The sequence below is a fragment of the Wyeomyia smithii genome, chromosome 1, assembly GCF_029784165.1.
Source record: "Wyeomyia smithii strain HCP4-BCI-WySm-NY-G18 chromosome 1, ASM2978416v1, whole genome shotgun sequence".
In the NCBI taxonomy this organism is placed as follows: Eukaryota; Metazoa; Arthropoda; class Insecta; order Diptera; family Culicidae; genus Wyeomyia; species Wyeomyia smithii.
Window position 1 is genome coordinate 109,787,078 of NC_073694.1, and position 22,615 is coordinate 109,809,692.

A 22,615-nucleotide genomic window follows, 5' to 3' on the forward strand; every position below is an offset into this window, starting at 1 on the left:
TCCAGCTGAGGCATCAAGTTATCGACCAATTAGTTTACTTTCCTCTATTAGCAAACTTTTTGAAAGAATAATTCTCAACACATATTAATGAGAACTCAATTTTTGCAAATGAGCAGTTTGGTTTTCGCCATGGGCATTCCACTACTCATCAGTTACTTAGAGTAACAAATATGATTCGAACTAATAAATCTGAAGGCTTTTCGACTGGAGCTGCTCTTCTAGACATAGAAAAGGCATTCGACAGTGTTTGGCATAAAGGTTTAATAGCTAAAATGTCAAATTTCAGTTTTCCGCTTTACCTTACAAAAATGATACCAAGTTATTTAACTGACCGCACTCTTCAGGTTAACTATCTAAATGGTAAATCTAATAGCTTCCCTGTTAGAGCTGGTGTGCCTCAGGGGAGTATTTTGGGTCCAATCTTATATAACATTTTTACTTCTGATCTTCCTGATTTACCACCAGGTTGTGAGAAATCTCTGTTTTGTGACGATACAAGCATTTCCGCAAAAGGAAAAAGCCTTCGAGTTATATGCAGTCGGCTACAAAAAAGTTTAGATATATTTTCTTCATACTTGCAGAAATGGAAGATTTCCCCTAATGCTTCTAAAACACAGTTAATTATTTTTCCTCATAAGCCAAGAGTTTCATTTCTCAAACCCACCCATAAGCACGTTATTAAGATGAACGGTGTGGTCTTAAATTGGTCTGATCAAGTTAAATACTTAGGGCTAATTTATGATAAGAATCTTATATTCAAGGAGCACATTGAAAATATCCAGTCAAAGTGCAATAAGTATATCAAATGTTTATATCCTCTTATCAACAGGAATTCTAGACTTTGTCTCAAGAATAAACTGTTAATTTACAAACAAGTTTTTAGGCCAGCAATGTTATATGCAGTACCCATCTGGACAAGTTGTTGTACAACCAGGAAGAAGACACTTCAAAGGATTCAGAATAAACTTTTGAAAATGATTTTGAAGCGTCCTCCCTGGTTTAGCACGAACGAGCTACATAGGCTCACTAATGTAGAAACATTAGAAAATATGTCAAGCCAAATTATCATCAAATTCCGACAAAAATCATTGCAATCCTCAATTGCAACGATTAGCTCACTTTATAGTCAGTAAGATAGTTTTAAGTTTATTTTAAGTTTCGTTTTATTCCTTTTTTTCTCTTGACAAGTAGGTTTAATAATTTTCCTACAATTACATTAACTTAACTGCGAAAGCTAATAACATTCAATAATATAAAAGAAGCGTACAAATATATATAATAGTGTTGACATGTCACCATTTGTGGCAGAACACACAATATTTATTCTGAATAGATATTAGTATATAAATAAATCATTACAAACATTACCCCCCCCCCCCCCCCTATAAAAAAAAAATTAACAAATTTCATAATAATTTTATATGCTGTTCAAAAGTTTTGGAAAGAAAAGAAATTCAAAGACTATTTAACACTATATCTGCTTTGATCAATATATATGGCCTCAACATGATTTAAATGTGGTATCGTACTATCTGAACGTTCCCGGCATCGCTCGTGATTAAATTATTCGAAATTAAGAGTCATTTCTTTTAACTCGCTATTTCTTAAGCACTAACATTACGTCAAATTTCATATTTTATACTTTAATTACAACATCAATATTTTAGAACCCAAAGAGTGAATATACCTTTATTGGATTTAAGCATCCATGTAAATTTATTTTTACAAATAATAAGTTTGAATGCGGAAGGCTGAGTCTGACCGCTAGGTGGATTAATTTAGGTTTGTACTTGAATATTACGTGGTTGACAACAAACTACGTTGCATTACGTCAGATTCAAGATAAACATCCACTTATAGTGTTTTTATCGGAGACTCATATTGTCGATATTGAAGCATTTGAATAATATAGTATTCCGGGATATAATGTGGCTGCTTGTTCATAACATTCAAGACAAACTGGCGATGTTGCTATTTGTGTCAGAGAATCAGCTCTGCCGAAACAAAGCGAGGGATGGCAATTGGTTCTTGGGCATAACAGTAGTTCGTGGTATGAAGGTTGGTAATTTTGGTGTTTTGTATCATTCTCCCAATGCTAGTGACCACCGCTTCCTTGAAATATTGGAGAACTGGCTTGATGAATTTCTCGATTGTCACAGTGCAACAAAAATTAGTTTTTCCCGCCTTGGTTTCTATATATAATTTTTTTGTATATTTTGATGTAAAACCAAATATCCCCGAGTTTGAACATATTTCGTTTGGGAACAACGCCAAAGGTTCCCGGGGTTGGTTCTGTTTCCTTAGAGTGGACTGTATCCGAAAACCTTAAACGTGAACAATTTCTCTTGGCGGCAATTTCACTTTATTTCTGCTGCACCGTTGCTTCTTTTGGGGTTTTTTCGTTACCAAAATGAATGCCACTTCACAATCCGAAAACTACAGTTTATTTAAGCACAGTCTTTACATTAGCAAACAACTTTTATTCAAGTAACTAAATTATATATTTTCTAAAGATTTAAACTAAGGTATTCAGCATCCTAGCTGTATCCTGGCGCAAGTAGTGATTTGTAATTGAATACCGACAGGGGTGGTTCGCTGTGGTTTGTGATATTTACTACGGTTGTGATATTCTACTAGGTTTGTGATATTCGAAGTAGCAAACATCCTCGCCCGCGCTGAAATTGCTGAATATCTGGAACGAAAAGAGAAAAGAGAGCCTTTCGCGCACCAGGTGAACGGCACATCGTAGCAAACACTATTGGGAGTTGTCCTCTACTGCTGATGATGACGGCAGTATGCAGATATTTTCAACGGGTCTTTTTAACATCCCAGCTGCAGTTTTTAATGTGACAACCCTGACGACTCCATCGTCTCCAGGATGCACCTTTTGTACTCTACCAAGCTTCCACTTAATCGGTGGTAGGTTTTCCTCCCGTATCACGACCAACTGCCCTTCGGTAATTGGAACTGCCGGCCGCCAACGCTTGGTTCTTCCTTGCAGCTGGGCTAGGTACTCTAAGTGCCACCTCTTCCAAAACTCCTGCAGCTTCTTTTGAATAACCTTCCAATGCCTAAGTCGGTTCATGGGTGTAGTAGCATAATCTGGGTCTGGGAGTTGCTGTAGAGACGTTCCAATTAGGAAATGCCCTGGAGTCAGCGGTTCAAAATCGTTAGGGTCATCAGACATGGGTGTCAGCGGTCTCGAATTAAGATAACCTTCAACCTGAACCAGAAGAGTGCACATGTCTACGATTGATGCAGCATGCTCTCCGAGAACACGCACTAAATGAAATTTAGCAGATCTGACTGCCGCTTCCCATAAACCACCGAAATGAGGGGCACTCGGTTGAAGTGCCAGTGAATTCCCTCGTTCGCGCATTCCTTAGTCACGCGCTCTTGATGTTCCTTATTGCGTAACAGCTCGAACAATAGTTTTAGCTGGTTTCGGGCTCCAATAAAATTCGTACCATTATCAGAGAATATATCCGAACACTACCTCTCCTCGCGATAAACCTGCGCAATGCTCTAAAAAAAAAAATCCGTAGAAAGGTCAGTCACCAACTCCAAATGTACTGCCTTTGTACACATACAAATAAACACTGCGACGCAGAGTTGCCAATACAATTTTCGATTTAACTGGAAAAAGGCGGAAGAAAAAACTGGAAAAAACTGGATTCCAAAAAAAATGAAAAAAAAGCAAAAAAGTGATTGTGAGAGTGCTTTTCTGTTATGGTTCAATGACAGTTTTTTATACAGCAACTAAAGAGATAACTCTTCGCAAAAAATTACTCATTTTAACCAGAAGTGTTTTGTTTCGGGCTTACATTTTGTTAAAATTATGTACTGAAAAATTTCCTCTAACAGCAGCAAAATTCAAAATACGCAATCAATCTATCTCAAAATCAAAAAATTGAGCAGCATTTTCTTTCGTTACATCAGTGAAGTTGAACTTTTAATTATTTCTGACTTCGCTATCTTTTGGTATCTAATTCTTCTAACAATTTTTTAACTGCTCCGCAACAGAAAATAAATAGAACTTTTTTAAAATCTATTTGTTTGGTTTCATCTCAACCATGTCATGTAGTCTTTAATTTGACTGTGCTTCGTGCGAGAAGATAGAATACTGAAAATGCTGTTAAGAATTGTTAAAATAATTTATCAATCTACAAAATTTACGTTTTAAAAATATTTCCGAAAATCAAACGGAGCTCAGCGAATAAAAAACTGGATAAAACTGGCAAATATCTGGAAAAACTGGAAGATTTTGGGAATAAACTGTTTGACTGGATCACTTGAAAAAAACTGGAGGAATCCAGTTTACACTGGAACATCGGCAACTCTGCTGCGACGTATCCCTTAACAGCTAGGCGGCGAGGTCCTGGGCGAACATAGATAGGCCCGAAATAATCCACTCCAGTTTTGAAAAATGGTCGGGCAGCGCACAGTGGTCCAATAAGGCAAAAGTGGAACTTAATTCCATAGCGCCTTTTACCTTCATCCTAGCTTAAAAGTGTCTTTGGAACAATTGTTTGTATGAATGACCCGCATAATTGCAAATTGTCAAAAAGTATGAAAAGTTTACTATACTAAATATAAAAAATTAACATTTTTGTGTTAAGAGATAGAAGAATAGTTTGTGCAGAAAAGTTGTAGAAAATTCAAAAATATGAAACTTTGTTGAACAAATGAAAACCCTATCTTCTTTCGGTACAAAGTTATAAAATATAATACATGGAACTTACTTATAAGTTAGTTTTTTGTACTTAACTTTTGATAGTTGCATTTTACACGAAAGTAAAGATCATATATCACCAGGACTTTTCCTTACAAAGTTATATCATATTTTAGCTTATTATTTCGATAACTTCAAGAACGTATACGTTAAGAAGGGGCAAGTGGAATCATGATGTCAATACTTTTATTTGAAGTTAAGCTGAAGTACTATAAACTCCTTTAGGTTCCATTTGTCCCAATCCACCTATATTAGAGTAAGGCGAGCATATGTTACAGTAGGTTTTCAAATATCCAAAATACTAACTTTTTTGTGTTAAGAGATAGAGGAATGGTTAATTCGGCAAAGTTGTAGAACGTGCAAAAATATGAATCTTTGCTGAACAAACAAAATTGCTATCTTCATTGGGTACAGAGTTACAGAGTATTTTCTATAAAAGTTACTTAAAAGTTAATTTTTTGCACTTAACTTTTGTTAGCTACATTTTACAAGAAAACGTTGTTCTAAAGAAGCATTTGGGCATACAAAACTCACGTTTTTGTTGAAGACCACACATCTCCAGGACTTTTCCTTATAAAGCTATAGCACATTTCAGGATATTTTTTCGATAACTTTAACAACGTATAGAATTAAGATTAGGTGGATTGGTACAGATGGAACTAATGACAGTTTTGAGCAATCGAGCTAAACTTCGAGAAAAAGTATTAACATCATGATTCTACTTGCCCCTTTTTACTTTATACGTTCTTAAATTTATCGAAAAAATAAGCTAAAACATGCTAAAACTTTGTAAGCCAATGCATCGAGGCTAGCCGTCCTCCAACTTGAATCAACCTTTCCTCTGACATCACTGGACTAAACCAGCGTAACGGCAAGTTTCGTTGTACGACTGAACCACTTGAGAGTGCCTTCCATTCGTCTACAAAAACCTCTTTCTGCACGCAACGGATTAGCACCTATTCTGCCAATTTCAGCTCTGATGCTCTTAAGAAGCCACTCCGATTGTCTTGCTCCTCACCCTTGATCCGAATCAAACGTCTACAGAAGTATGCGGTATACCTCAATAGTGCTGTTAACGTTGAAAACTTTCGCACGTACCACGAGCCAAATGCAACCTGCTGACTTGTGTTATGCCCTACCGTACGATGAGCCTCTCTGTTTACATCCTCTGCAATTGGCTCGGCTGGCTGCTTTGGCCAACGGTCCCTTTCTGCCTTGAGCCATGCCGGGCCTTCCCACAATAATACGTTGTTTTGAACTTGATTCGGGTTAATTCCCCGAGAGATGAGATCGGCAGGATTGTCTGATCCTGGAACGTTCCGCCATGTCTAGTTTTCGGTAAGCGCTTGGATTTTTGCAACCCGATTAGCCACAAAAGTTGTCCATGTTGACGGCGCAGCCTCGATCCATCGTAGGACGCAGGTGGAATTCGTCCAAAAGGTCATTTCCACGTTCATTTTCATAGCCTAAGCAACTTGATTCGACAATTCTGCAGCCATTCGTGCTCCGCACAATTCCACCCTTGGTATGGACTTGGAAGTGAGTAGGGCGACCGAAACATTACCTTCTGCATCTATGCTTCTCATATACGCACACGCTCCATATGCATGCTCGGACGCGTCTGAAAATAAATGCAGCTCCACAGAGACTGCCCTAGGTTGAATCACGCAACGATTTATTATCAGCTCGTTCAAAAACAATAGCTGGCCGTGAAAATGCTTCCAATCATTTTCAACCCTTATTGGTAGGGGCTGATCCCACTCCAATCGGTTATCCTTTCCATCCTTCAAGCACCACAGCAACTGCATAAACACCTTGGCAGTAGTAATCACCGCTCCAATCAAGCCAAGCGGATCAAAAAGTGTAGCGATGATCGATAGGACCTTTCGTTTAGTCAATGTTTCGCCTTCAATTAGATCGGGTATCTTGAACCGAAATTTAAAAACGTCCGTGTATGAATGCCAGTTGAGCCCTAACGTCCTCACTGCTGGATCGGGATCTAATTGGTATCCTTCAATTTTTATCAGTGCTAGATTGTCCTCTGACATGCCTTGCAAGGCTGAGAGACAATTTGACGCCCATTTCCTCAATCGGAAACCGCCTTTCTGCAGCATTTCCTCTAACTGCATTCTTGAATTTAATGCTGTTTCCTCATCATCAGCCCCGGTTAAAACGTCGTCCATATAAACGTCTTGATTGACAGCCCTTGCCGCGAGAGGAAACTGTGCTCGCTCATCCATAGCGAGTTGGTAGAGAGTCCTGGTTGCTAAGAACGGTGCGGGCCTAGTCATGTACGTCACCGTGGTTAGCTCGTAGGTTTCGGCATACTTGCTGCTATCTGTACGCCACAAGATGCTTTGAAGCGGCCTATCAGCTGCGCTAATTTCAATTTGCCTGAACATTTTCTCGACATCAGAAATTAACATGAATTGCTTCGTTTGCTAATCGATCGAAGATCCTCCTGTACTACCGGCCCAGTCAATAGTACATCATTTAGCGAAACTCCGCTTGCCGTTTTACAAGACGCGTCGAATACTACTCTGACCTTAGTAGTAGTACTCTCTTGCTTAACCACCGGATGATGTGGCAAATAGCAGCGAGTTACTTGCTCTAGGGAACGCGTTTCCACCTTACGCATATGTCCCAGTTGTAGGTATTCCTCCATAAACTGATCGTTTTTCTGCCGCAGCTTTACGTCTTTCAGTAACCTACGTTCTAATCCCAGCAGTCGCCGAAATGCGATGTCCCTTGACTCGCCAATCTTTGCCAATGCGCCTTCAACCTTGGGTAGGGAAACTGTGTACCGCCCATCGGATCGGATCCTCGTTCCACAGTTTGAGCAAACTGCTTCTCGCAGCGTAACTCTTCCGGAGAATAATTTGTGGGAGACCCAATCTTCTCACAGGACCAAAACCGACTTGATAAGTCTTCTAGACCAACCGCCATATTGCAGGAAGTATCGGAACTATGCTGGAAATTATCCACCGCCCCGGAAACTACCCATCCAAAGACTAACTCAGTAAGCATCGGGAGGTTTTTACCCAACCGAACCTCATTTCCGGTATTGAAAAATGCAAAAAAATGCTGTATGCCAAGCACCAAGTCGACCGCCTTCGATACGAAAAAGGCTTGGTCCGCTAGTTCGACATCTGTCGGAATTTTACATCCAGCCAAATTCACATTTGTTGTTGGGAGATTTGCTGTGACTTTTGGTAACAGTAGAAATTCCATCCTACGCGAGAATTTTGATACTCAAGACTTGATGGTAGTATTTGTCGTTTGTTTTACCCTGGAAGTAGATTCGCCAATTCCACATACTGCCACGTCGGACCTTCGACATTTGAGTTTCATTTTTTGCGCCAAACCTACTGTCATAAAATTGCATTCGGAACCGGAATCCAGCAAGGCACGTGCTGGAACACGAAAGCCTTGGTCGTCTTCCACCAAAACGGCCGCTGTAGCTAGCAGCACGGACGATGTTCGATGACCCGATACATTAGCAGACACTTGAGTAACCGATGTACTAACCGCCTGAGTGAACACGTCCTTAGTTGTACCACTGTCCTTCTTAACTCTTTTCTTAGCAGCATGGTTGCTCTCAGCTCTGAAACACACCAAGGTGTAATGCCTTTCTTTGCAGATGCGGCATACGTATTTTGATGGACAATCCAGGGCCCTATGGCCTCTTTTAAAACAATTTCTACACAGAGAGTGCGTACGAAGTAATTTATCCCGAGCGGAAACCGTTAGCCGCTGAAACGCTGAGAATTGATACAACAGATGAGACTCTGAACACACCTCACACTTCTCAGTCGAATTTTGAGTTGTGGCTATGACGAGGTGGATTCAAAACCTTCCTGAACAGCCGCGAAAACTCTGCCTTAGCTTCCGTGGGCTTCGTGTGTAATGCACCAAGGACTCGTACCCTTCTTTGCAGAAACTCTGTTAAATCTTTCACCGTGTCAATCTCCTTCGTTGAAGAATATTCTTCTCAGACCCGTCTCGTTGCATTGTCTAATCGTGTGGATAAAATGTCTAACAGCAGCATATCTTTGTAATCTACTGGTGCTGATCCAATATCTGTACGACCCGTTCAAGCCCTTCCAACAAGGCTCGCAACTCGGTGGAAGATTCCCTCGTTAACGATGGTAGTTTAAAAAGTGCTTGCACCTTCGTTTGAGAAATTCGCTGTCATTATACCGCTTCGTAAGCGCATCCCATGCAATTTGATAATTTGCCCTAGTAATAGAAAGTGGGTCTATCAGCGCCTTCGCCTCGCCAGCCAAACATCCCTTAAGATAATGAAACTTCTCAACGTCGGGTAATTCAGCCTTCCAATGAATTAACAAAGTGTACAGATCCCGAAAGCTCAACCACTCATCAATATTTCCATCAAAAGTTTGTAACTTGATTTGTGGAGATGTTTGATTAATATGTTAAAGATTCCATCGTCACCAGGTGCTTTCGTATTTTTGAAATTTTTAATAAGGCTGATACAAATTTCGAATTCTTTTTATGTCCAAGGTTATTAAAGTTAGCAAAGGGGGTGGCAAAAAATAAATAACACCGAGACGAAAAAAAAAGAAATATCTTTGATCAAAGTTTGTGTGCAAGTTATGACGTTTGTAACTTGCACTCAAATAAATGTTGAAAAATAACACTTTAATATTATTATTATTATTTATTTCGCTTGCCTTTTGACGACACTCTCGCTGTCACTGGACTTGTTTGTTGCTAAATAATGTCGGAAAACCAAAAAAATGAACAAAACGGTTTGAGCTTTTTTTTTCTTCCCCTTCCAATATTCAAGATTTTTGAAGGAGGGGGTGACATAAAATGAAAATAAAATTTGTAACGGCCTAATTGATTTAATTTCATTCAAGTTAGTTTCAATAATTTATGTAGGTAAAAAAATCTGGGAACAAATTAAATCAAATTGACATGTGACTTCATTTTCAATTGGGCTCACAAAATTTTAATTTGAATCATGAACACTCTCAAACTGCTGAGCAAGTCTTTGAGCCTTTCGTTCATTGGATACAAGAAAACGATCTTCTTTTAAAACTGGAATAGGCTTTGAAGGTTTCTTAAGAATCTTCGACAGCTTCCAAAAAGGTTTTGAATATGGTTTCAATTTTTCAACTTTAGTCTCAAAATTTTGATTTCTCAGGAGAGTAAATCTATGTTTAATCTCTTTCTGTAAATCTTTATAAATAGTTTTAAAAACAGGGTCACGAGTACGTTGATATTGACGTCTGCGGACATCCTTCAAACGAATTAGAAGTTGAAGGTTTTCGTGAATTATTGGTGAATCAAATTTCACTTAGGCTTGGAACAGAATAATTTCTGGCATCAATAATTGCACATTTAAGGGCTTCTAAAGCGGAATCAATATTCACTTCGTTTTGCAAATCCTGCTCAGTATTGAAATTACTCTTAATATGAGTTTCATATCTTTCCCAATTGGCCTTGTAATACAAAAAAACAGAGCTCAAAGAGTTTAAAACTGATTCATGTGATATAGGGAAAGTTATTGGAAGATGGTTAGAATCAAAATCAGCATGTGTGATCAATTCACTACATACATGAGTTTGATCTGTTGATGGATTGCTTACAGAAGAGAAACATGTAGGACTATTCGGAGACAAAATAGAATAGTATCCTGAGGAACAATCATTGAATAAAATTTTGTCATTGGACTTACTTTAAGAATTATTCCATGATCGATGTTTAGCGTTAAAATCGCCGATTATAAAAAGTTTTGAACGATTTCTGGTGAGTTTTTGTGAATCACCTTTAAAATAATTTTCGTGCTCGCGTGTGCATTGGAATGGTAAATATGCTGCGGCAATAAATAAAATCCCAAGTTCAGTTTGAACTTCAATTCCCAAAGTTTCAATAACTTTCGGCTCAAGATGGGGAAGAGCACGATGTTTGATTCGGCGATGAATAACAATTGCAACTCCACCGCCGGAACCCTGAATCCTATCATATCTATGAACCACGTAATTGGGATCATATTTTAATTTGATGTTAGGTTTCAAAAATGTTTCAGTACTAATTGCAATGTGCACATTACTTATTGTTAAAAAATTAAAAAGCTCATTCTCAATGACCTTCAATGAGCGAGCATTCAAATTAAATTTTTTTTTCTTGTTTTATCTAATATCATTGCTAAATTTTAAATTAGAAACCATTTCAATTGTAAAATTTGTTCCCATTTGAATGGCTTCAAACATGGATTTTGCCTGCAACATGGCGTTCATAACATTGCCTGTTGCAGAAAAGAAAGTTTAGCTGTCGTAATAGGCCCCAAGCAGTTGACATTAGAAAAAATATTTTCGGTAGCAATTATATATTATATATAATATTAGCTGGGCTAATCAATGTATTTTTATTTTCTACCGGTTTTTGTTTACCTTCCATACTGACGGTCATTTTTGAATTACCAACATTAGGTGAAGTAATGTTCGAACTACCTATTACCTGTGCATACGCTAAACGGGCATGCAAAGGAGTGGAAAAATTGGGCGGTACTACTGGTGCGCTTAGAGAATTGTGTTTTGAAGTTAGTTTCGATTGGGAAATTGAATTTTGTTTACCCTGCCTTGCCTGTCATTTCAGGTGATACGAAAAAAGTTAAAAACACATGTTAAAATTCAAAGGTAGGTAGTCTTGATAAAGACTGATGTGGAATAACTTTCAGATAGTCTTTAAAAGACGCAATGACAAGACACAAACTTTGAAGCTATAAGCAGTCAAAGCCCAGTCCACAAGCAACCGAAAACACGTCTGATCTGTAGGACAGTTCAAGACGCACTCTCATTTGGCGCCTTTCGATGGTTGACAAGCAGGCGACCGTCTGCTACGTCTTCGTCTTAGTCCGCCCCTTAGTATTTGACTGGATTAGTCCAATATACGCCACATTGTTCGTCTTGGTGTATTTGGAAAATTAAACTCTTGGCTTTTTGAGGAAATAAAATATTTTTTTTTTGCATTAGGTAAAGGTGCATTAGGTGACATAAAATGAAAATAAAATTTGTAACGGCCTAATTGATTTCATTTCATTCAAGTTAGTTTCAATAATTTATGTAGGTAAAAAATCTGGGAACAAATTAAATCAAATTGACATGTGACTTCATTTTCAATTGGGCTCACAAAATTTAAATTTGAATCATGAACACTCTCAAACTGCTGAGCAAGTCTTTGAGCCTTTTGTTCATTGGATACAAGAAAACGATCTTCTTTTAAAACTGGAATAGGCTTCGAAGGTTTCTTTAGAATCTTCGACAGCTTCCAAAAAGGTTTTGAATATGGTTTCAATTTTTCAACTTTAGTCTCAAAATTTTGATTTCTCAGAAGAGTAAATCTATGTTTAATCTCTTTCTGTAAATCTTTATAAATAGTTTTAAAAACAGGGTCACGAGAACGTTGATATTGACGTCTGCGGACATCCTTCAAACGAATTAGAAGTTGAAGGTTTTCGTGAATTATTGGTGAATCAAATTCCACTTAGGCTTGGAACAGAATAATTTCTGGCATCAATAATTGCACATTTAAGGGCTTCTAAAGCGGAATCAATATTCATTTCGTTTTGCAAATCCTGCTCAGTATTGAAATTACTCTTAATATGAGTTTCATATCTTCCCCAATTGGCCTTGTAATACAAAAAAACAGAGCTCAAAGAGTTTAAAACTGATTCATGTGATATAGGGAAAGTTATTGGAAGATGGTTAGAATCAAAATCAGCATGTGTGATCAATTCACTACATACATGAGTTTGATCTGTTGATGGATTTCTTACAGAAGAGAAACATGTAGGACTATTCGGAGACAAAATAGAATAGTATCCTGAGGAACAATCATTGAATAAAATTTTGTCATTGGACTTACTTTAAGAATTATTCCATGATCGATGTTTAGCGTTAAAATCGCCGATTATAAAAAGTTTTGAACGATTTCTGGTGAGTTTTTGTGAATCACCTTTAAAATAATTTTTGTGCTCGCGTGTGCATTGGAATGGTAAATATGCTGCGGCAATAAATAAAATCCCAAGTTCAGTTTAAACTTCAATTCCTAAAGTTTTAATAACTTTCGGCTCAAGATGGGGAAGAGCACGATGTTTGATTCGGCGATGAATAACAATTGCAACTCCACCGCCGGAACCCTGAATCCTATCATATCTATGAACCACGTAATTGGGATCATATTTTAATTTGATGTTAGGTTTCAAAAATGTTTCAGTACTAATTGCAATGTGCACATTATTTATTGTTAAAAAATTAAAAAGCTCATTCTCAATAACCTTCAATGAGCGAGCATTCAAATTAAATTTTTTTTCTTGTTTTATCTAATATCATTGCTAAATTTTAAATTAGAAACCATTTCAATTGTAAAATTTGTTCCCATTTGAATGGCTTCAAACATGGATTTTGCCTGCAACATGGCGTTCATAACATTGCCTGTTGCAGAAAAGAAAGTTTACCTGTCGTAATAGGCCCCAAGCAGTTGACATTAGAAAAAATATTTTCGGTAGCAATTATATATTATATATAGTATTAGCTGGGCTAATCAATGTATTTTTATTTTCTACCGGTTTTTGTTTACCTTCCATATTGACGGTCATTTTTGAATTACCAACATTAGGTGAAATAATGTTCGAACTACCTATTACCTGTGCATACGCTAAACGGGCATGCAAAGGAGTGGAAAAATTGGGCGGTACTACTGGTGCGCTTAGAGAATTGTGTTTTGAAGTTTGTTTCGATTGGGAAATTGAATTTTGTTTACCCTGCCTTGCCTGTCATTTCAGGTGATACGAAAAAAGTTAAAAACACATGTTAAAATTCAAAGGTAGGTAGTCTTGATAAAGACTGATGTGGAATAACTTTCAGATTGTCTTTAAAAGACGCAATGACAAGACACAAACTTTGAAGCTATAAGCAGTCAAAGCCCAGTGCACAAGCAACCGAAAACACGTCTGATCTGTAGGACAGTTCAAGACGCACTCTCATTTGGCGCCTTTCGATGGTTGACAAGCAGGCGACCGTCTGCTACGTCTTCGTCTTAGTCCGCCCCTTAGTATTTGACTGGATTAGTCCAATATACGCCACATTGTTCGTCTTGGTGTATTTGGAAAATAAAATCTTGGTTTTTTTAGGAAATGAAATATTTTTTTTTTTTCATTAGGTAAAATTGTTGGTGTTCATCAAACAACTACGACAAGCACAATATCAAACAGTTTTGATTAAATTCTTTCGGGTGCTGTAAAATATATCATATCATGACGGAAGAATGAAGACTGGACAAATGGATTCTGTCAAAATTCGAGCCTACAAACTTGTCAAAGTCGACTGACGAACTTTTTAGATACCAATTACATTTTGCACAAACCGCATTCACTAGCGAATGTTACTTTATCCAAAACTTAGGATATTATGCAGGGTCTTGTGATATGCTTAAATTAGTAACGGTCAGGAACTGACGCTTTCATAGTCACGTCCTGCTGTTTAGACAAATTTGTAATCCTTTCACAAAATTCTTCGACACAGTATATATTTAGTTTATTATTGATAAACAAACTCTTAAAACAGGCACAGTTTCACTTACTCAGGCCAACAGGAGAGATTATTTGAATTGTTTCGAAGCTCTGCAACCAAGGACGACGAATGATTTTCAAGAAAATTTTTTTTTTTGCTAAACGACTATTCGAATATTGTAATTGAATAATTTGCTTTATCAGTTTAGTTGTAGACGCATCCTTGAAAAAAAAAGTGGATTACTGTTGATTTCTCTAACGTAAAATATCTACCGTATCATGAAGTACATTAGCGGATTGCCTTGGAATATCAGAAAAATAGCTGACAATGTTCATAGACGTACTGTTCGGTGACACATTAACCTTTTGTAGCATGGAAATTTGTCGTTGAAAATCCTAAAAGTAAAATCCTATCAATTGCATGTAAAATAAATACTGTTTGGAATGAACTTTGGATTTGAAACATAAACTTCTAAAGCTAAAACCGACATAGGAAGAAACACTAGGTATTGGTGTCCTGCGTATTGACTCATAATGATGTTTTTGTGAAATACCTATTGAATATAATCATTGCTAAAGATTGTGTAACAAATTCTCTAAAACTATTCCCCAGAAATTAAATGCCGAAGCGCGTATATTCAGATTTGAACATAAACTTCTAAAGCTAAAAGCGACATAGGAAAGAAACACTAGGTATTGGTGTCCTGCGTATTGACTCATAATGATGGTTTTGTGAAATACCTATTGAATATAATTATTTTTTAAAGATTGTAAAACAAATTCTTTAAAACTATTCCCCAGATATATTATGCCGAAGCTCTGGTTTCCATGAACCATTTAGGTTGCCTCCTTATTAACTGTAGACAGGCTTGGTTTCGCTCTGTTGCTCTTCGAATGCTCATTAGGCTATATTTTGTCGAGAAGGCTGATTTAGAACAAGTCATATATGAAACACTTGTAGAGACACTCTATCTTTACGATTTGTCTGAACATTGTAATGTTTAAATTGTTATAGTTCCATAGCCAGAGTTGTTTTATTTTCGTAGGTTCCAAAAGAGTAGCTCTTCTGGTTTTTCAAGCTTGGCCTGACTTTTACGTTGTACCTATGGCAATTTCTACAATACAATGTTTGGACCAATTGTAAATTCTCTTTTGATGGCGAACAGAGCAGTTTATGTTATTTCGTGGTGTTATATAATTGTTAATTTATGTGTGAAATAGTGAAGTGATTCACGGTAGATATATTGTCGGTAGTAAATCTACAAAAGGCTAAGCATTTATAAGAACAGTTGCTGTATACAGCAAGTTCGCGTTTCCACCCCCCCCCCCCCCTTTCATAGCAGCGGTGGTGGCGCTCATTTTTTTTGACTCTGTCTCTTGTTCTCTGCATGTCTATTGGTATAGCGTCCCATGTTAACGTGTGTTGTATGTAATGATTTGTTCTGGCTGTGGAACGGCAATCGTCCTATCGGATTAGCCGTTGAAATGTGTGGGCTTCAACTGTGCAAGTTTTTTTTTTTAAAGGTGGCGGGGAAATCAGCAAACAGACACCTGAGAAGAGAATTCAGGGTGTGGGGATGAGACTAGTGGAGAGATGCTGGGGTAGTTACACTCGCCCAGGCACCTACTGATCCCTGTTCCGTCCCACTAAAACCCCTCCAGTCTCCAGCCCTGGTCTTCCCGGAACGACGGTTAAGTATTACGTCGGGTAGTGGCTTTTGTGCTTGATGCACCCTCTTTACTCTTATAACCTCCTAGCTAACTACCTGGAGACTGGTAATTAGCTAACACTGGCGTGTTACTGGTTGACCCTCCACACACGTTGCAGCTCCACTACAATCTGAGAGGTGGCCGCACAGACCGCGTTCCAGATGTCCGGGTCGTCGCACATCCTCCGGACTAGATTGTCCGGAGTAGTTCCAGGCCCGCTCACAGCCATCATGCCGCTCCTCGCTCTTACGAAACGGGGGCATACGAAGAAGACATGCTCAGCAGTTTCCTCCTCCTCCACGCACTCGATACACATGGGGGACCCCGCGTGTCCGAACCTGTGCAGATATTGCCTGAAACAACCATGGCCTGACAGGATTTGTGTCAGGTGGAAGTTCACTTCACCATGTCGTCTCCCGACCCAGCCGAATATCTCCGGTATGAGTCGGTGCGTCCATCTGCCGTTTGTGGAGTTGGACCATTCCTGCTGCCAGCGGATCATCGAGAATGACCTTCTGGTACCTCGTATGCCCCTTGTGTCACGTTGGTCGAAACACTCTCTGTCCTCCTTGATGGCGATGCTGATAGGCATCATGCCGGACAAGACACAGATTGCATCGTATGACACTGTACGATACGCACTCGCAACTCTCAGGCACATGAGCCTGTAGGTACTTTTCAGTTTACCACGGTAACTGTTAGTACCTAGCGCTCTGGACCACACTGGCCCACCATACCTAAGTATGGACGAAACCACGCTGGCAAGAAGTCTTCGCTTGCTGCCATAAACCGCTGAGCTATTGGACATCATACGAGATAGTGCTGCAATAGCCGATGAGGCCCTCTTACAGGCATAGTCGACGTGACTCCCGAACGTGAGCTTGTCGTCCACCATAACCCCAAAAAGCTTCAGGGATCGCTTCGAGGTGATGGTGCAGTCTCCGACTCTGACCACCGTCTGTTGCTCCGATTTACGGTTGTTCACAACCGTGACCTCCGTCTTATGATGCGCGAGCTCCAGTTTCCTAGAGCGCATCCAGTCCTCGACCTTGCGTATACAGTGCGCGGCCGTCAACTCGACCTCCTCGATAGACTCGCCGTAAACCTCCAGCGTTATGTCGTCTGCAAAGCCGACGATCACAACCCCTACAGGGAACTTGAGTTTCAATACTCCGTCATACATGACATTCCACAACACCGGGCCCAGGATAGAACCTTGCGGAACTCCTGCGGTAATTGGGACGCACTTCTGACCCTCCTCCGTGTCGTAAACAAGTACTCGATTCTGGAAATAATTTTCTAGACTCTTGTACAGCGACACCGGTACATGGATGCTCCTGAGCGCGAGCGCTATGCAGTCCCAACTGGCGTATTCCCCTTCTCTTGCGCTGGATTGCTACCTCCGCCGTCTTGATGACGGAAGAGATTGCATCCAGCGTGGACCTGCCCTTCCGGAAGCCGAACTGGTTACTTGCCAGACCGTGTACACCCTCCGTGTACCTCATATGCCGATGGGTCCCCTGGCGGTTTCCCAGCCTTCGGCAATAAGACCAGTCTCTGCCGCTTCCACTTGTCCGGAAAGAGACAGTCATCCAGGCACCTCTGCATGACTGCCCTGAACAGCCCGGGGGCCGTTTTTATCGCCAGCCTGATCGCCAGGTTAGGGATACCATCCGGTCCCGGTGCCTTGCTCACCTTTAGGGATTTGGCGATCACGATGAGTTTCTCATTCGTAACTCTTGCCTCCTCCCCTGCCTCGACACGGCTGTCGTCGCTCACGGATTGGTTGTTCGGCAGGTTGGCCGACCATCCCTGGTCTATGTCTGAGATACTGGAACGTCGGACGTGAGACTCGACCGCCGGAGGCCAAGGACTTGGCTCGTGGCGCGGAAAGAGTCCCTCGATGATACGCTCCAGCATCACTGGTGATCGCTATGCAAGCGCCAGCACGCCATTAGTCTTGGCCATTACGCACATAGCCTATCGAAACAGGCCCTCTTGCTGGCCTTTATCGCATTCTTTAGCATCGATCTTGCCGAACTGAACGCTGCGCGGCGCTCTGTCCTCTCTTCTTCATTTCGCGCACGCTGCATCCTCCATCTTGCACGGAGGCACGCACTGCGAAGGTCGGCTATCGCGTCCGTCCACCAGTAAACCGGTGGCTTTCCATTCCCAGGTTGGCGAGTCCTAGGCATGGTGGCGTCGCACACCCGCGATAGCATAGCAACTAGTTGGTCAGCAGTCGGGCGGAGTCAACTGCCCCCCTCGCGCTCCCTTCTCATTGCCTCTTCGAATACCTCGGCATCAAGTGCGATGTCTTCCACCCGCGAACGGTCGGAGTGTTGGCTCTACCCGTCGCTTGCCGCCTCTTGTAGTTGTCTACACTATAACAGACCGCCTGGTGGTCGCTATTAGTGTAGCCATCGTCTACCCTCCAGTTCTTGATCAGTCCTGGGCTGGAAAACGTCACGTCGATGATCGACTCCGCACCATTTCTGCTAAATGTACTTTTGTTCCCAACGTTGGCCAGATCTAGGTTGAGCTTTGCCAAAGCCCCCAACAGGATCTGGCCCCTCTGGTTCGTGAAGCGACTTCCCCACTCAACAGCCCAAGCGTTGATATCACCCGCCACAACCAACGGCGTTAGGCCTGTTAGCTCCATGGGTAGGAGATCGACCATCTGGGTGAACCTTTCGGTAGACCAACGTGGCGGAGCATAGCAACTGCAGTAAAACACTCCGTTCACCTTAGCAACTACGTATTCTTCTTCTGAGGTTGAGACAACCTCCTGAACCGGGAACTTGCTCGTCGTACATATGGCCGCCATACTGGACGTATCCGCAACCCAGTTACCGTTTCCGGGAGGGATGCGGTAGGGATCCGATATGATGGCGATGTCCGACAACGATTCAGTGGCTGTTTGGTGTAGCAGCTGCTGAGCCGCAGAGCAATGGTTCAGGTTCAGTTGCGTCACCCTTACGCCCGTGGTTTCGCCCCTGGGCACCTGGGGCCTCCCATAAAGTGTTTGGCGTCCCGGAACATACCATGCACTTGGGAGACTCCCCACAGTCCTTTGCTTTATGGCCTGCACCTCCACATCGCCTGCACAGCTGGCTCCTATCGGGCCCCTTGCAGGTCCAGGACTTATGTCCGCCCTCGAAAACTTATGTCCGTCCTCAAAAACTGTGCACGTTTGTTTTACTACAAGTGTACTGGACTCACCAAGGCAACGGCAAAGATAGTAACAGATAACGATAATCTTTGCTTCAAATTTGAAAAATTATTTTGTGAGAAATTGAAAAATTGAACAATTCGGTTTTGGAATTAAAAACGGGTCATTCCATACGAAGTGACCACGAAAAAGCAAAAACTTGGACACGACCATCACAGATTTTGCTCAAAGTTGGGAGAATTATTCATCTACTTTCACTTTGGAAAAATCCCAAATTTGGTGTCGATGGAATACCCCCCGCTCTGTGGGACCCCCCTGTTTATTGCAAAGTCACGCATTTTTTGTTCAAAATCTCTTTTTTCTTTTTCTTACAATTCGTAGACGTAAGATGTCCGAAAAATACTGATAGATGATTTTTGAAGAAAATAAACCAAGGAATCCAGAAAAACATATTATTTTTGACCGGGAGTGTTGCCAGATAGATTATTTTTGTATTTAAAACTAAATTTACATTTTTCGGCAAATGCAGCCATATTTATTTTAAATTTGATAATTTCATCGTGTTCCTTGGAAATTTTCACATAAGAAACAACTATCATCTCGAGGTAATATGAGCCAATCTCGAGATATAGCATTTTTACGAAAATAGTTCTGAATTTCGTAATCAATTTTTCGTAAAAATGTTATATCTCAAGATTGGCTCATATTACCACGGGGTGGTAAGTGCTTCTTACATAAAATTTTACGAGAAATACGATGAAACCATTAAATTTAAAATAAAATTAGCTGCATTGGCCAAAAAATGCAAACTTAATTTTAAAATACAAAAATAATCCATCTTGCAACACTTCCGGCCAACAACAATATTTTTTCTGGATTCCTTGGTTTATTTTCTCCAAAATTCACCTATCACTATTTTTCGGGTGTCTTACGTTTATAAATTATAAAATAAAATAGTTACGAAGTTTACAACTTTTTTCGTAAAAATGTTATATCTCGAGATTGGCTCACATTATCTCAGAATGTTGTTTCTTATGTTGAATTTTCCAAGGAACACGATGAAATTATCAAAATTAAAATCAAACTGGCTGAATTTGCCGAAAAATGTAAATTTAGTTTTCAAATACAAAAATAATTTAGCTGGCAACACTTCCGGTCAAAACTTATATTTTTTCTGGATTCCTTGGTTTATTTTATTCAAAAATCATCTATCAGTATTTTTCGGACATCTTACGTCTATGGATTGTAAGAAAAAGAAAAAAGAGATTTTGAACAAAAAATGCGTGACTTTGCAATAAACAGGGGGGTCCCACAGAGCGGGGGGTATTCCAATCGATACCAAAATTGGGATTTTTCCAAAGAGACAGTAGATGAATAATTTCCCCAACTTTGAGCAAAATCTGTGATGGTCGTGTCCAAGTGCTATGTACACTTCGTATGGAATGACCCATACGCATCACAATAAAGCTGCGATTAATGATGCCCGCGCGCGGACTGGGACGGTTTTTTCTGAATCGGACCGAATCGGCCAGAAGCGTAAAATTGATTACGAAAATAGTGATGATGTGTTCGATGACAGCGTGACTTTTGCGCAAGTCGTTAAAGGTCGCGGTCTTCTGGCAACTCGGTTTGTTTATTGATTGTTCAGTTTATTTGCTCGGTTAAAATTAGCTGATTTGTAGTTTATTTCGGTTTGAATGCTATTTGCTTGTTGGACAACATTTTTTAAACTAGCAGTGATCACGGAAAGAGTGCAGTGCAATCTCTAGTATTGTGATATTTCGTGATATTTGCTTTCGTTTTTGCAGTGGATTGTGCATTAAGTGCTGGCTTTGTTATTGTTGGGCATATCTACTGCCGCGCAATTTGATTACCGTTTGTTAAGCCCTCACAGGTGCATACATAGCTGAATAAACTTTGCTGTTCGTTTACTACTGATACCGTTATGGAGAAAAAACTGTGTGGTGAATGCAAACTCGAAATTAACGACCTCGAGCCGGTTCGTTGCGGTTTTTGTGAAGCCTGCTTTCACATAAATCAGCAATGCTGTGGCTTCAACAGCAGGATTTGCAAAGAACTCTTTGCGCTGGGCAAAATATTGTTCATCTGTCCTCAGTGCAGAGAAAAATTGAACGGCAGATCGATAAATGCCTATGTGGCTGACGCACAAAACAGCCGAAGGGTTCATTCGCAACAGCTGATTGATTTGCCGTTGCAAGTGCAAAAGCTGTGTGAAATGGTAGACGGATTAAACAGTAAAGTTGAAAGTATGGCGCAGAAACTGATAAATTGTGACGGGTTCGTTGGAACGCTAACTTGACCGCCACCGCTAATTTGTCCACCACACCGATATGGCCCGCAAGAAATCCCAAACGACGTCGTGCGGACCGTATGCCGATTGAAATCGTCTCTGACCGAGGCACCAATACTGTTGATCTCAGTAATCTATCTGTGGCATCGGTTGCTTCTGTGGTTGCTAAAAAATGCTTTTGGCTCTACCTATCCGGTTTGAATCCTAAAGTAACCGATAACGACGTGCAGAAAATTGTCTCACGCTGCCTAAATGCAACTGAACCTGTTGCTGTTGTACGGCTCGTACAAAAAGGTATCGATACGACAAATTATTCATACATATCGTACAAAATTGGCTTGGACCCCGATGTAAATCGATTGCTTTGGATCCCGCTTCTTGGCCTTCTGGATTATTATTCAGAGAATTCATCGATCGTCAAAAAAACTAGAACCGGCGGTTTCTTTTGCGACTAACGCGCCTGCTGCTGTGTACGAGCTATCTACAGAATTGCCACATGCAGATTTTAATACGATCGACTTACCCGCTGACGAACACCTTGTACCTTTTGGATCTACCCCGGGACGCACCGATTAAGCAACTTGGAAGCCCCTAATCCGCTCATCACAGTCGCGCCACTGCATCCTGCGTTCATCAGTCGTCCCGGTCCTGTGTTTGAGTATGGAGAAGGGGTCTTCCAGCTTGCTAACACTGGCAAGTATTTCGTTGATCGTAATATTTCACTACCTGATATTCCCGCAGCTTTTAGTCATTCCCGCAAATCAATCTGTCATTGAGGCTAACACTGGACTACGGATAATATATCAAAACGTTCGCGGACTGCGGACTAAAATAGACGATTTCTTTTTGACCGTTATCGAATGTAAGTACTACGTTGTTGTTTTGAACGAAACCTGGCTGGACGTCCAAATTCACTCAGTGCAGCTTTTTGGTGGTGAATTTACCGTTTTTCGGTGCGACCGCAATCAGAAAAACAGTTCTAAAACGCGCGGTGGAGGCGGTTTGATTGCGGTCTCTAACCGCTTTAGCAGCTACTTCGATCCTACTCCAGTTTGTGATACACTGGAACAGTTGTGGGTACTAATTACAATGCCGGCTCACAAAATCAGTATCGGTGTCATCTATTTGCCCCCTGATCGCAGTGCCGATGGT

At 40.5% G+C, this 22,615-nt stretch overlaps 1 protein-coding gene across 13 annotated transcripts in view; it reads right to left on the reverse strand.

Annotated features, from left to right (window-relative positions):
- Positions 1–22,615, reverse strand: part of LOC129734010 (myosin-10) — a 540,672-nt gene that overhangs the window by 14,604 nt on the left and 503,453 nt on the right. For 7 of the 13 annotated variants that reach the window (XM_055695703.1, XM_055695693.1, XM_055695699.1 and 4 more), the window contains 2 exons: positions 14,544–14,666; positions 14,271–14,492 (listed from right to left, as the gene is read on the reverse strand). The exons of 2 other annotated variants lie outside the window; for them this stretch is intronic. In XM_055695703.1, the coding sequence (XP_055551678.1) occupies positions 14,334–14,492; positions 14,544–14,666 (282 nt within the window). In that variant the 3' untranslated portion in view covers positions 14,271–14,333. Of the gene's footprint in view, positions 1–14,270; positions 14,493–14,543; positions 14,667–22,615 lie in introns of those variants that run through there. 4 more of the 13 variants (XM_055695694.1, XR_008729759.1, XR_008729758.1 and 1 more) reach the window with 4 other exon arrangements.